Source organism: Lissotriton helveticus, chromosome 1_1 (assembly GCF_964261635.1).
Source record: "Lissotriton helveticus chromosome 1_1, aLisHel1.1, whole genome shotgun sequence".
NCBI classification, from domain to species: domain Eukaryota; kingdom Metazoa; phylum Chordata; class Amphibia; order Caudata; family Salamandridae; genus Lissotriton; species Lissotriton helveticus.
The window spans coordinates 511245519-511260907 of NC_136057.1; the positions used below are offsets into that span (position 1 = coordinate 511245519).

At 46.9% G+C, this 15389-nt stretch overlaps 1 protein-coding gene across 4 annotated transcripts in view; it reads right to left on the reverse strand.

Moving 5' to 3' along the window:
- Nucleotides 1–15389, reverse strand: part of FERRY3 (FERRY endosomal RAB5 effector complex subunit 3) — a 586640-nt gene that overhangs the window by 362467 nt on the left and 208784 nt on the right. For all 4 annotated transcript variants that reach the window (XM_078673965.1, XM_078673966.1, XM_078673967.1 and 1 more), the window contains one exon: nucleotides 3508–3636. In XM_078673965.1, the coding sequence (XP_078530091.1) occupies nucleotides 3508–3636 (129 nt within the window). The remainder of the gene's footprint in view (nucleotides 1–3507; nucleotides 3637–15389) is intronic.

A 15389-nucleotide genomic window follows, 5' to 3' on the forward strand; every position in this document is an offset into this window, starting at 1 on the left:
ACGTGTTCGCCGTTTTAGGCCGCATAGGCATACCAGAGCCATTTTTTAGATTGATTCGCTTTTAATTGAGTGCCCAACAGCACGGGTACGTCTCAATGGTCACACATCAGATACTTTTTGAGTCGGTGGTGGGACGCGGCAGGGTTGCCCCCTGTCGCCGCTCCTATTCGTGCTTACCATGGAGCCGCTTGCCTGCATTATTCAGCACAAATACGCTACTGCTGCCCTTAGATTTCATCTGCGACCCTTGAATATTTCACTATACACTGAGTGTACAATATGATGTTGCACATCAGAGAACTGTCTACATATCTGGCCCCGGTAATTCAAGAGTTTATCAAATTTGAGTACTACTGTGGCCTGTAAATCAACTGGACGAAATCCATAGCTCTCCCGCTAACACCTACTACACAACGCTGTGACATGGAGTTCCTCGTGGAGTAGGCAACAGGCCCGGTCAAATACTTAGGGGTATGGGTACAGAGACCCTAAGGTTGCGATACGTGAACTACAGCAAGGCAATGTCCAGATTGGATGATCGAGTTGTGCACTGGACTTCCCTCCCGCTCTCCCTGGCGGATAGACTAGAAATCATCAAAATGGTGGTGCTGCCACAGTTTCTGTATCTATTTATAAACATTCCAATAGTGCTGTCCAAATCCTTCCTTAAGCAGCTGTGTTCCCTGTTGATCACACTGGTATGGGCTGGCAAGAAGCCGAGGATCAGCTGGGACATTCTCACCCTGCCATACATGGACGGAGGATTTTGTGCCCCAGATTTTAAGTTCTATTATTTGTGAGCACAGGCACATTTCACAAACCTCTGGCATACGGTACATGATTTTACACCTCATGGAGTGATCAAACATGATGATGCCGCTCCGATTTCACTCAAGGCTATCCTACCACACAAGCGAAATGGGATTCCATGAAATGAGAAACATGCTACACAGTACATTGATGGCTTGGCGTGCTTTGGCTAGGCGAGGTGGGAAGAATCTGTTGTATGCCCCAGCGATGCCCCTACTACACTATCGGGACATTATGGTGACACAGGAGGATAGGTCCCTCCAGATGCTATGGGGGGCAGGACTACATACTATGCGTGATTTGAATACGAATGGTAACTTCCTTACAATACCCGATGCGACAGCGCTGCAGGCCAACACCCCATTATTTGACTTCCTATATTACCGGCTCCGATCAGCTATACATGCATACAATCCACACTTTCCCAGTGAGCCTTCTACACTCATGGCACTACAGGTACTGCTCACCAGCATTATGCGCCAAAATCTAATTACCAAACTATATGCTGCAGCACAGAAGGATGGGACACAGGGAGTTGGAAAAGTATTGGCAACATAGAATGCGGTGTTACCACAGCTCATGGGGGAAGAGGATTGGAGGTTTTGCTGTGTGCAATTAAGCACATTGACCTCGAATTATAGTTTGAGGATAATTCAATTCAAGTTCTTGCACCAAATGTACTATATCTGATTCATTATATAAGTATGGGCTAAAGGGGGACTCAAACTCTGTACGTATAGTGCTAGAGGCACTCCTATGGTTTGAAACCACGTGATGACTTTCAACTACCATGAGTTTAATTGACTTTTGGCGTAATATTTTCTCGCGTATCTCTTTTTAGTTTTAGCAGAGTGGGAGCTGTCACAGATTACAACAGCCTTGCCAGGAACAGAACAAGTGGGATGTGATGTGAAGGCATGAGAGAGAAGAGATGTGTAATTTACTTCTTGGTCTTGAAGAGCAGTGTTATAAGCAGTGGTACTCAAATGTGCAATAAGTTGCACATTGGGAGATGAAGTGTGTGATGCTATAGGCAGTGGCGCACAAATGTGCATTGTGTTGTACACTGGGAAGTATTATGAAGTTCTTACTATTTAGTGACATGCCAACATGACATCTTGAATTTTGACTCCGTCTTGCTTGAGCTTTTTGCGTGCAAAGGTAGGCCCCCAGATTACCCAAGTTGTTTAATGTACTGCCGGAGACTTTTGTAAGCTTTGTTATGATAAAGGCTGGAACACATGAGAATGCAGAAGAAACATGGGAACTCCTTTGCCTTTGAAGTGCGTGCATGGAAAGTGGCCAATTCCAGTAAATTTTCCTTGGCGCAGAGGAACGCCACTCGGAACCTTCTAGTGTGTTTTGAGGTTATAAAGTAGAGGTTTGTTGATTTAGAAACTGGGACTATTTTGGAGTCCGAATATGGATGGACGCATTCACTTCAGAACAGCAGAACCACAATTTGCTGAGGCTCTTAACCCCAGCTGTGAATGCCCCAGTCTGGAGGGGGCTAAGATGCAGTATTTCCAGCCGGTGAGGTGAGTTTTTTTTGGGGGGGGAGTATTGACTTTGTGATGTGCGAGTGTCTGTGTGCACATCCAAGTTAATCATCTGATGCACTTAGCGTATATATCTTTCCGATTTCTTGCAGGACGTCCAGTACTATCTGCTTGAGTTTTATCTCATAGTATTATCTATTTGCATTTCATAATATTATCCATGCATTTCAATGTGTTTCATTTGACATCTTAGAAAGCCTTTCTGTTAGAGAGCATCGCATAAATACAACCCCAAGCCTTATTCTGAGAACAGTCTTTGATGTGCTTCATTTTATAAAGTGAAATTCCTTTCCAGGTGGTGTTGTGTTATGTTTATTGCTTTCTCATGTTTGAGCCTCCATGTGGGAGAGTGGTATTCTGTATTATCTGGAAGTGCGAAGCAAGTTAGTAAGCTGAGGAGCCGACCAGGCAGGCTTTATACATCTGGCGTGGTCATGTCCACGAGTAAGGCAATACTGGGTTCAAGCCAAAGAGACACTATCTGAAATGTAGGAGAGAGTAAAGTGCGAACCGGCGATCTGCCTACCGGGTCTGCTGAGCAACTTCCTGTCACTAAATCGGAAACTCGTCAGTGATCTTATTATGAGCAAAACGTGGAGTGGGATTACATTGGGGGACTATATCTAACCCTACAAAAGCCGCTTGGTTGGCTGACACTGCACATTGCAAGACACACCTGGAACTGTATGCTGAGGAGCAGCCAATTACATCACCGCCAAAAGACTATTGGGGGCTAGGGATGGCCTATTGGTAATCCAACATTGAGAATGGTCGGTAGGGCGAGGAATGGGAAACAAGCATGTGCTGATACTACAAAGCCATATTTGAAATTGTCACTTGCATTGAACACGTACGTGATGGTGCACTTGCGACTTCTCAATTTACATTACGGGGTGTGAAAAAAGGGCCATATGGGACAAGTAAATGACAATGTCTTGTGTACTATTTGTCGTATGGTATTTGTTGGTTTTGTATGCTATGTCAACTCTGACAAAAATGATAATTTAAAAAAACATTCTCACTAGCTTTATTCAAATTGTGGGTGGTGTAAAAATTCACATTTGATTCAGAGATTCTTTAACTCTATGTAACACAACCAATATTTCTATTGGTCTAACTTTGCATTTGTTTAACTTACCATATTGCTGTTTTGATTTCTTCATTCGTTGTGCTCTGGCATAAAGTACAACTTGCTGAACTACTTCAAGCTGATCTGAAAGCCGAGGGAAATGGAAATCTGTGCATTCCTGGCAGACAGTTGCGAAATCTTAAAAAATGAAAGAAATCAATATATCAAAAATACAGTCTATAAAACGATAACCAAATGACAAAAGTGCTACTTCACAGGTCTCAATCCAACCACACCATATTGACAGCTATTTAACGTTGGCAACACTCGCTCTGGTGAATACTCCATCTACCTTCAGATTCCTCATCTGTCATTCTACTCCAGGAGCAAGACTGGATTCAGAAACTGAAATAGCATTCCAGCTCCGATAGGTGGTGCCATTGGCCCTGCCTAGACTCTGGGATCCTCCCCGGTCATGGAGCACTATATGGAGTCACTCCAATGCACTCAAGTCAGTAACTGGTCTTTTTCTCCACACCCTCAGACGCAGAGATGAGGTTTCCCTGTTTGACTGAAAATGTAGTGTACAAGAACTAACTTTAGACCTAAAACAAAAATCGCAAGACCACTCTTCAGAACAAGATGGTATGCAGGGTTGTGAGGTAGAGTATCCACCAGAAAAACGATTATCAAAGATACATAACTTGTTCTTATGATGGGTACCTCTATCTGCAGATTTCTCACTTCTTGAATCAATACCCAAACAGTACCACCAAAAAGATGAGCTGAAGGGATGGTCAAACAAGAAATCCTACAGCATAGATCTGGGAAAATGGCCGTACCTGTGGACTTTGGATTGGAGTTAGGACTGATGAGGAGTGAACTGTAGCCCACTTTTCCTGTCCAACACAGGAATAACAAGAGTCAATGCCAAAGAAATGACCTTCGTCCCAAAGAATGTGCCTGATGCCCTCTGAGGTTTCATCGTGTCAAGGGAGGAGCAGATCTGGATGCACAGAACCAATCACTGAGAACACATCTGCTTATGAATCTCATTGCTCTTCTTTAAGCCAGTGTGGACCCTGAAAAGTCGATCAACAACCTGAAAATTGAGGGGCCTATCGACGTAGAAAGTAAGTCCTGCGACAATCCAGATAGTGTGGCCTCTGCTCCTCCTTGAAGGATGAGAGGGCAGATAGAATGTCAACAAGATAATGAGTTTTCCCATCAGAAATGGTGCCTCCACATTAGTAAGGAAGAAAGCCTTAGTACAACAAGAAGAGTTAGTCTGGAAAAAATGAAGTTAAAGGAGGGTGCAACTCATTAAACATCAAGGCAAATTAATGTCAATCAAAAACACAGCTTTCAAAATATTCAGCCTCAGTGGACAACTGTGCATGGGCTCATAAGGTGACCAAGGCAGAAAAGTGAGCACTAGACTTAACCCACTGTGGCATGGTAAACAGCTATGGGGAACAAATGGGCCAACTCCTTCAAAAATGTATAAAAAGCTTGACAATGATGGATGACCTAGGAAACCAAAAACAAAAGGGCTGACAAGTAACCCTTAACAGTGCCTACCACAAAGTCTTGCTTGATCAGGGACATTGAAAAGCACAACACATCAGACAAACATGCCCTTGGGGATTAACTTTCTTCATAGCACACCAAGAAATGAAGCATGAAACACAAGAGGTGGAAACAGCAACACAGGGTGCAGATTCCAAGACTACAAACTGTATGGCGAGTGCGATGCCATCAAGATCACCTGCAGTCCTCATGTAGCTTTCTCAAGACCAGAGGAAACAGACAGTTTGGGCGCAGCCCAGGCAGTGAACTGCCCTTTTGAAAGAGATCACAGACCAGCATCAGGTAACCTTCAGTTCTGGACACAACATCAAACTCTAGGGAGCCTTGTAGTGCATGCCTCATGTATGAATTTAAATTCTTTACCAGACAGGAAATCTAAAAAAAATAACCAGTGGAGACTGCTCCTTGAATGTATTCTGCCTCTTGGGTCATTAGACACCATTGAGATACGGCTCGCAATGAGTTTCCAGCTTTGCTGGAGGATATGAGCAACATCTTAACTCTGACAGTGGATGACGGGTCGAATGCTGCACAATACGTACTAGATTAGGCTTGACTCATTCTGTTGACTATGTGATGGGAACCAGTGCCAATACAAAGAGCCATGCCTTGATCCACTTCACCGGCTTTTCTAGTGATATCCCTCTTTGGTGATCAAACACCTGGTCTAGGCTTTTCAGTGTCAATGCTTTTAATTAATAAATCAAAAGTGTTGAGACGCAGGACGGGCCCATGCGAATCTCATAACATGAGCCTTGTGCAAATAAAAGAAACCCTCACAGGACTAAATCCAAAGTCAAAACAAGGTAAAATGTAATAAGTAATTCAAATTCAAGTCAGCATCAAATGCCAGAGGAGCAACATAAGGTAAGTATATAGCCAGAACCAAAGTATAGTTCAGTAAGAGGACCAACATAAAATCTGCTTAAATGATTTAAGTATTAGGTCAATAAACAGACTACCACAGTGTGTGCTCCCTGGCAAGCAATAAGTATAAATCAACAGGCAGAATGACAGAGAATGCTCGGTTTGAAAAGCGAAAAAGGTCTGGCACACATCCCCAAAAAGGGCACATTTTATAGGTTTCAGGCAGTGAATGCCACATACTCGAAATGGTAAGATCCGACATAATAGGTTTGTAGTAATAAAGGTACATAAACCAATAGCTTCATAAGAAATTAAGCTATATCAAATAAGAAACATTAAGGACTACTCTCATGCTTATTCATAATAAGGCTTACGTAGGAAATGAAGGAAATAACATGACATTTATGCCAGAATTAAAAATAAGTACAACTAATGAAGGATACCTAACGCAGACTCTGGTAAAGAACGTTGAACTGGATACAAATACAGAAACATTCTGCACAGGACATCCTTCTGGAGGAACACAAATGAATGCATTTCAGCCCGACAAGTAAATGTACAGTGACATTATTTCCATTTCACTTATTTGCTGAAATGGAAGGATACAGAAAAGAAGGAAAATGCTACTTACCAGTATGCATCTGTTCTTGGCATGTAGAGCTACAGAATGACATACTTGTGCATAGATCGCCATGAAGGGAAATTATGGAGTTTGTAAGAAACAAAAAAGATGTCCCTGTGTAATGTATCCAAGTAAGATAGCACTGGATCAGATAGAGGCACCGGGAAGGTGGGTGGGCAGATGTCATTCTGCAGCTCTACATGCCAAGAACAGATGCATACTAGTAAGTAGCATTTTCAGTTCGAGGTATGTGAGCTGAAGAATACATACTTGTGCAAAGACTGTACAGCAGTGTTCTCCCCTAGCGGTGGTCACCTGTATCTGTTACAGTGGACTGTAAAAGTTTTTTTAAAACAGCCTTACCTACAGAAGCCTGTTGTTTTGCCCGCACGTATAGACAGTAGTGTTTGGTGAAGGTGTGTGGCGTAGACCATGTTGCTACCTTACAAATGTCATCTAAGAGAATGTTCCCTAAGAATGCCATGGAAGCCCCTAGTTTGAGTGTTGAGTGCGCTCTAGGTAAAATTAGTAATGTGAGTTTTGCTTTCTGGTAGCATATTTCAATACATTACACTGTCCACCTGGCAATCCCAGCTTTGGAGATGGGGTTTCCTTTATTAGGTGGCGAAAAAGCTACAAACAGTTGGTTTGTTTTTCTAAAGGGTTTAGTCCTGTTAATGTAATAAAGTATAGCTCTTTGACATCTAGTGTGTGAAGAGCTCTTTCTGCTACAGAATCTGGTTTTGGGGAAAAACAGGCAATTCCACAGATTGATTAAGATGGAAAGCAGAAATTACCATGGGAAGGAATTTTGGATTTGTTCTAAGAACCACCTTGTTATGATGTATTTGTAATAATGGTTCTTGTATCGTTAAAGCCTGGCTCTCACTTACTCTTCTGAGAGAGGGAATTGTGACTAGGAAAGCTACTTCCCATGTAAGGAACTGCAATTCCCATTTGTGTAGAGGTTCAAATGGGGGACCCATGAGACTAGTAAGGACAATGTTTAAATTCCACACTGGAGATGGTGGGATTGTGGGTGGAATTATCCTTTTAAGGCCTTCCATGAACGCTTTGATAGCAAGTACCCTAAACAATGACAAATGTTGTCTGTTTTGTAGGTAAGCGGCAAGAGCAGCAAGATGTAGTCTTATGGATGTCTATGCGAGATTATATCTTTGTACATGCAGTAAATACCAAATAATGTTTTGAATTGAAGCATCTAGTGAGTCAATGTTGTTGTTATTGCAGTAAATGACAAATATTTTCCATTTGGCTGCATAGCAAGCTCTAGTAGTAGGGTATCTGGCTTCCTTAAGAATGTTCATACAATTCGGTGGGAGGTTGAGGTAACCAAACTCTATGACTTCAGGATCCAGATTGCCAAGTTCAGTTGAGCTGGATCTGGATGTCTTATCTCTCCATGGTTCTGTGTGAGAAGCTTTGGGGAGAGCAGTAGTTTTTGGTGTGGAACTACTGAGAGTTCTAGGAGTGTTGTGAACCATGGTTGTCGGGCCCATGTTGGAGCAACCAGGGTCATCTTGAGAGACTGTTTGAGTTTGCGCACTACTAAAGGAATGTGCAGGAGTGGTGGAAAAGCGTACGCAAATTTGCCTGACCAGTTCATCCATATCGCATTTCCCTTGGACAATGGGTGTGGATACCTGGCGGACGAAGGTTGGGCATTTTGCGTTTGTGGGAACAGATCTATGTCTGGATGGCCACACATGTGAAAAAAATGGATGAAGAACTTGAGGATGAAGTTCACATTCGTGCATTTGCTGTGTCTGACGACTGAGCAGATCCGCGATCTGATTGTGTACCCCTGGAAGATGTTCTGCTAGAAGGTATATCCCTTGGGGGGATGGCCCATCTCCATATATTTTGGGCTAGTTGAGAAAGCTGCAAAGAATGTGTTCCTCCTTGTTTGTTTGTTTTTTTAAAAACTTTTTATTGTCATAAGTTCAAAAAGCAGGTGCTGGTTACACTTGCAATGGCCTTTGTCATGATACACTAATTACAGGGTCTTTTAAACAGGTAATACATTGTACACAGTTGCCTTATTCCATAACTTAACTTATCTAAGTGTCAGGACCCCTGATCCAGGGCGTGTAATCAGCACTCTAATAGTCCTTGTGGGCTAGTCGCTTAAATCTGGGTCTTATTCCTCCGCTGGGGGGGGGGGGGCACAAATATTGCCGCAGAACAAATTCCACTTGCCCCACACCCGCTCCTACTTTTTGGGACACCCTCTGTGTATGAAGACTGCTTTTTTGGCCACCATTGCTCTATCCATGTCTTGACACTAGTGCTGTTGTAGGGGGCAGTGGGCGCACCCAAATACTGTGCGATATTGCGTTTAGCTAGCGTAATCCCAAGGGTCCCCCATTCCTGTGATGCGTGGTTTAGGTTGGTTGGCTCCCATATATTGAGGAGGCACCTTCTTGGCTCAGGAGTAACTTCGAAGCCACACACCCGAGTAATTGTCTCCATGACCGCCTCCCAATAGTGTTAAATGAGGACAGTCCCATAGTGTGTGGTAAAACGTGACCTGTGTCCCACATCCCCGCAGACAGAGAGGTGTCTCAGTCCAACCGATTTTGTGGAGCATGGTTCTAGTGTAGTACGTCTTATGTAGGATCTTCAATTGCACCAACTGTAGTCGGGATGGAATTGCCACCTCTCGCGGGGACACCAAAGCTTCTTGCCAGTCCTGGTCGTCCACGTCCCCCAGGTCAGTCCGCCATTTGTCTTGTAAGGCTTGCGTAGGATCTTTCTGATTATTGATTAGTTTGAGATAAGTGAGAGAAATGGCTTTTTTAGTGAGATGGTCTGTAAGGAGGCAGTCCTCGAGTGGCGATGATTTGGGGAGATCGGCGCCTCTGGGTATGGCCCTTGTAAGTGCGTGCTTAATTTGTGTATAGCGAAACTGTTCTGAGTCAGCCATTTGATATGATGTTCGCAGTTGGGCAAACGTCACTACTTCTCCCTTCTTCCAGAGGTCCCCAATTCTCGACATACCAATAAGGTCCCATTGTGCGAAACCTTTACTGTAGCGGAGCATACCTAGTTGTGGCGTGTCCCGCAATGGTGCGAGTTGGGTGAGGACTCCCTCCCAGCAGAGCGCTCGCTGCGCCGTGAACCCAGTATGTGGGGCCGATCCATGCGTCTTTTTTGTTCTTGTTGTAAAGCGCCACCAGGTTTCCTTTGGCCCCAAGAGTGTGCCTGTCAAGACGGAGGGCTGGTTCCTCCTGCGGGGCATGGAGCCAGTGGTTCACTATTATAAGTTGTGAGGCCCAGTAATACAGTTGTATACTGGGTAAGGTGATTCCACCATCGTACCAGCTCCTAGTGAGTTTAGATAGGGCTATGCAGGGGGGTTTTCCACCCCAGAGGAGCAGTCCCACCTCAGCCTCGATGGCTTTGAAATAGGAGTTTGGGACTGGGGTAGGTGTATTTTGTAGGGCGTACAGGAAGCACGGGAGAGCCATCATCTTGAATAAGGCTGCACGGCCCAGGAGGGTCAGGGGAAGTGCATACCAGTGTTTTACTTCGTTTTTAAGTCTCAGGAGAGGGGGCACGAGATTTCGCTCATAGAATTGAGTATGGTATGGTGTAATATGGATGCCTAGGTATTTAAAACCGTCTTTCCTGAGCTGTATCATTACTCCCCTGGACAGGCGTGGGGGGGACCGTGGAGGACGAATAAAACCGATTTCGCCCAGTTAATCATGTAGCCTGAGTATCTGCCATATGATGCACAGATATCCAATGAACAATTAATTGAGCGGCTGGGGGAGGTCATATATAGTAATAGATCATCTGCCTACAGTGATATACGGTCCTCCCACCCTTCCGTCCATCGCAGTCCCCGTATCACCGGGTCGCATCTTATCCAAGTCGTGAGGGGCTCAAGCACCAGGGCAAATAGAAGTGGGGACAGGGGACATCCCTGTCTGGTCCCGCGCCCCAGAGGAAAATCCTCTAATATGTGTCCATTGACCACTACGTGTGCCATGGGTTGTGAATATAGCAACCGGACCCACGCACGAAAATTGGGGCCAAAGCCAAAATGTTGCAGCACTGCCAACATAATTGGCCACTCCACCCAATCAAAGGCAATACTGGCGCCCAACAATAGGATGACTGCCTCTTCTTGGATGGTGGACTTTCGGGCCATTCCACGGTGGAGCCGTCTTAGGTTCATTGCTGTATTGCGGCCCGGCATAAAACCGGATTGATCAGGGTGTATGAGAGACGTGAGGTGAGGTGAGGTTGGAGGCTGGAGGCTAGTACTTTTGCTAAGATTTTCGCCTCCGCGTTGAGGAGTGAAATTGGACAGTAGTAGGTGCAGTCCTGAGGTGGCTTGCCAGGTTTTGGGATCGTCACTAAAGTCGCTATCCTCTGATCCCTGGGGAGTATTCCCTTATCTAGACTGTCTTCATACATTGTTAATAAGTGAGAACCCATCCTTTCCGCTTCTGTTTTGTAGAGTTCTACGGGAATGCCGGTGGGACCTTGTGCTTTGCCTGATTGCAGCCCCCCAAGTGTAGCCGTGATTTCGTCTACCGTGAGTGGCTCGTCCAGTGCATCGGCGTCTTGGGGTGTCAGAGTTGGCAAACGGATATCTTTGAGAAAGGCCAAATTCTCTTCTACCATGGCGTCTGTGGTGGGTGTGTACACTGCCTCATAATGTCGTGCAAAGGCTGCAACTATGTCTTGTGGGTCCGTTATGTCCTCCCCGGAAGCTAAGTGTAAGTGAGCCACCCAGCGACTAGCACGTTCTTTCTTGTCTAGCCAGGCCAGCAACTTACCGGCCTTGTCCCCTGCCTCATACACCTCCCATGCATAGTCCCTGTAAGCTTGTCTAGCCAAAGTTAGAGTGTGTGTTGTCTCGTCAGTCTGGGCTCTTGCGTGTTCTTCTTAGGCTAGGCTAACTGCACTCTCGAGTTCTTGCACTTGCAGGCCTGGTCTCGTTTGTGTGAGGTTGTTACGGATATGGCCCGACAGCCCAACGCCGTCTTATATGCCTCCCTTAGAGTACCAGGAGAAGCCACAGTGTGTGTGTTTTCTTGGAAGTATTGTTTCGTTGTTTAGTGCAGTTGTTTCCTAATAGTCGGACCTTCAAGTAGCCCGGGTAAATTGGATAGATGCATCTACGTCCCGTATGATGCGATGTGTAGGTTACCGATAAAGGGGAGTAATCAGATATTCCTTTAGGGAGGTGTATGATCAATGTGATCGCCGCAAGGCTTGTCGGGGATGAAAGGATATAATCTATCCTTGACAGACTATTGTGGGCTCCTGAGTGACATGTGTATTGGCACGTCATGAGGTGTCACGCACGCCAAATGACCACAAGCCCCAGAGCTTCCATGAAGTCACGTAGATGTGCGAGGGGGTTCCCCTGGTCTCCTGGTGGCAACCTATACCAAGAGGCATCAATCAAGAACAGCGTTAAAGTTGCCTCCTATAACTAGTTCCCCAGGGGGTAAGGTGGGTAGGAACTTACCGAGAGCTGGGAGGGCCAGAGTATGGAACCCAGGGGGGACATATACGGAAACTAGGTTGTAAGCTCATCCTTCCCACTGACAGGAAAGTGCCGCAAAGCGCCCCTGATCATCCATCTGGGTGCTCTTTATAATTAACAGGCAGCTCTTTCGTATCAGTATCCTCACCCCTCTAGATCCCGTTGTGAATTCGGAGAGCACTAGCATTTTAAACCCCCATCTGTCCAGTGGTTTAGTGGCGGTTCCCACCAATTGAGTTTCCTGTAAGAGGACAACTGATGGGGTTTGTTTCTTAAGATATTGTAGTACTAGCCCTCTTTTAATTTTGTTGCCTAGGCCATTAACATTCCACGATATGAGGGTAAAGGGGGGGACTGGACTTGTGAGTATCGTCCAGACTTAATTGTGAGGGGTCAGGAACTATGTCACTCGCGACAGTGAGGCAACTTTGGGACAATGGAGTTGTGTGTGCGAGTTGATGGGTTCCCTGTGCATTAACCCTAAAGTGTATGGTACCAGCATAACACAGTGAAACATATCTAAAAAAGAGAGTATAAACTCTAACAATACCTTAATCAAACCCCCCCCTCCTTCCACCCCCCTCCCTGCCTCCCTGCTAGACGGATTTCCAACTACCCGCCACCCCAACTGTGTAGAGTGCTTTAGTCCCATAAACAGTACTTGCGTGTGGTGGGAGAGGACATTCGGAGCTCTCTGAAAATCCCTTCACTCAAAGACATTGAAGAGGTAAGGACGTTACAGTAAGTATGGCACCAGAATTAAAAAGTCAAGCACAGTAGTAAGTCTCTAGTGGGCCATTCCTAGACCACCCCGGGCGATCGGAGCTGCTGCCAGGTATCACGGCATGAGGCGAGTGGAGGTTCCATTTACGAACTCCCGTCACTGTCAAGTTGGCAACCACCATCCTTAGGAGGTCAGTTCTCTGTGTCCGTTTGGTGTTGGTCATCTTCTTCTCTCATGTGCCTCCGGCCCTGAGATGCTACCTCCGTGGGGTGGCGTTGTCGTCGTCCATTGCCGTTTTTAGATCTACTGACCTGTCGCTGACCTGTCGCCAACCCTTAAGTCCTGTCGTCAACCCTCTAGCCAGTCGCGGGCGTCCTCCGGCGTCTCGAAGAACCAGGTCTTGCCGGCCGCTACTACTCGGAGCTTCGCTGGAAAGAGCATGGAGTATGCAATTTCTCTGCGTTTGAGTTCCTTCTTGACCTTAAGAAAGCTCCTTCTTTGCTTGGTGACTGCCGCCGTGTAGTCAGTGAGGAAGGAGATTACGGAGTTTTCTAAACGCACTGGTGAAGCCACTCTTGCTGTTTGAAGGATGGCGTCGCGGTCCCTGGAATTGAAGATCCTAGCCAGGATTGGCCGGGGGGAGGTGCTCCGGGCTTTGGTTTACCCCCCGGTATTCTGTGAGCCCGTTCCACTGAGAAGAAGCTGGAGCGGCCCCTTGGTTGGAGCTGGTTCTTGATGAGGTCCTCTATGTATAGGTCCATGGCTGGCATCCCCTTAGACTCCGGGACTCCTGTAATACGGACGTTGTTGCGTCTTGACCTGCCTTCCTAGTCGTCCAGTTTGGCTGCCATCTGCCGGTTCTGAACTTCCAATTGCTAGACCTGTCGCTGGAGGTTGGCTGTGTCCTTCCACCTTGGTTTCCACCTCGGTCATTCTAGAGGCCATTTTCTGGAAGTCTGTTCGGAGGAACGATACACTTGAAGAAATGGACCCCACTGTTTGGACGTTTGTCAGGGCGGACATTATGTCTAGCAATGTGACTTCTGCTGGTCCTCTGGCACGGCACCGACCTCCGTGGGTGCCCGTTGGGCGGACGCGTCCGTCGCGTCTTTGGAAAACGTATATTTGTCAAATTTGGCTTGCTGGGTCGCTCTTGGACCCCGGCCCTCCATTGGACCTTCTCCGCGGAATTGCTGGTAGTGCACAGTACTCACCGCCGCCTGCCTCGTGACTGCGTGTCACTTTGCAGCCTGTCAGGTTTCCTGCTCGATTATGTGGGGCCTCTGGTTCTGGTGTAAGCAGAGCTATTTCCCACTACAGTAGAATTAGAATCTGTGACCAGCAGCGTGTCGTCCAGTGCTTTATTCACGGCCCAAAGCAAAGGGCCCCTTGAAATCCGTGGGTCGCGTAGCCTCCCCACGTGTAGCGGCGTGATATCAGTATGTTGCAGCTGACAGCTTGGAGTTCCGTAGGGGGGTTTTCAGTCTCTCTGCCGCATGCCTGCGTGTCTAATTTTGGCAGGAACTTTGCAGTTGGCAATGGCGCTGGCGTACCAGTTTTTCTGGATCTACGCCCCGCTCCTTCATTTATTGTGGTCCACTAGCTGGGTCGCAAAATAGGACCCCGGGGTCCTCCGGTGCACCATGCATCACTGTTCCCGTTCCTTGCACAGCACCCGGGGGCCACAGATGTTCTGTGCCCAGGCCCTGGTTGATTCAAGGGCCGCCACAGGTGTCCGGGCTCCGCACGCTCTCTCCTGCGCGGGCACGCCAGACGAGGACCAAGGAGCGCAGCTGGGCCTTTCCCAGGAGCCTGGAGTCGTCGCGATGAGTGCGGGTCTCGCGAGGGCTCCCCCAGCACCAGAGGGCGTCACGCCGAGCAGCCGCCCGGGCACAGTCCCTACAGCTATGCCAGTGCCTCCCACCTCTCACCGCTGCAAGGCAGTCTCGTTGGGCCGACGGGGCCACAGGTCGCACAATCACGCGAGACCAGAGCTCCGTGCAGGGCCGCAGGGTGCTCCCCGTAGATCAATGGTTCAGCGCCGCTTCCGCTTCCAACTCAGTCGGAACAAGCCCTCAGTGTTCCGATGCCTAGAAAGCGTCTTAGCGGATTAGTGACCGGATTAGTAGGGGATGTTCTCGTGCTGGCCGGAGCTCAGTTAAGTTGCAGCCATTACTCTCGGCTGCAGGCCACGCCCCTTTCCTCCTTGTTTTTGTATATAATACATTGCTGTCATATTGTCTGTGCGGACAAGGACAGATTTGTTGATGAGATGTGTTTGGAATGATTTTAATGCTACAAAGATTGCCAGTAATTCGAGGTGATTGATGTGGCGCAGTTTTTGTTGAGTGTTCCACCTGCCCTGAATTATATGGTTTAGGAGATGGGCTCCCCAACCGGTGATATATCTGCCGTTAGCACTATCTGTGGAACTGGGTCTAGGAACGGCCGCCCTTTGGAAAGGTTTTGTGGTTCCACCACTGCAGAGAGCGATGTGTGCGGCTGTCCACCAACACCAGATCTGAAAGTTGACCTTGAGCCTGGCTCCACTGACATGCTAAGCATTCTTGTAAAGGGAGCATCTGAAGTCTTGCATGAGGTAATATGAAAATGCAAGA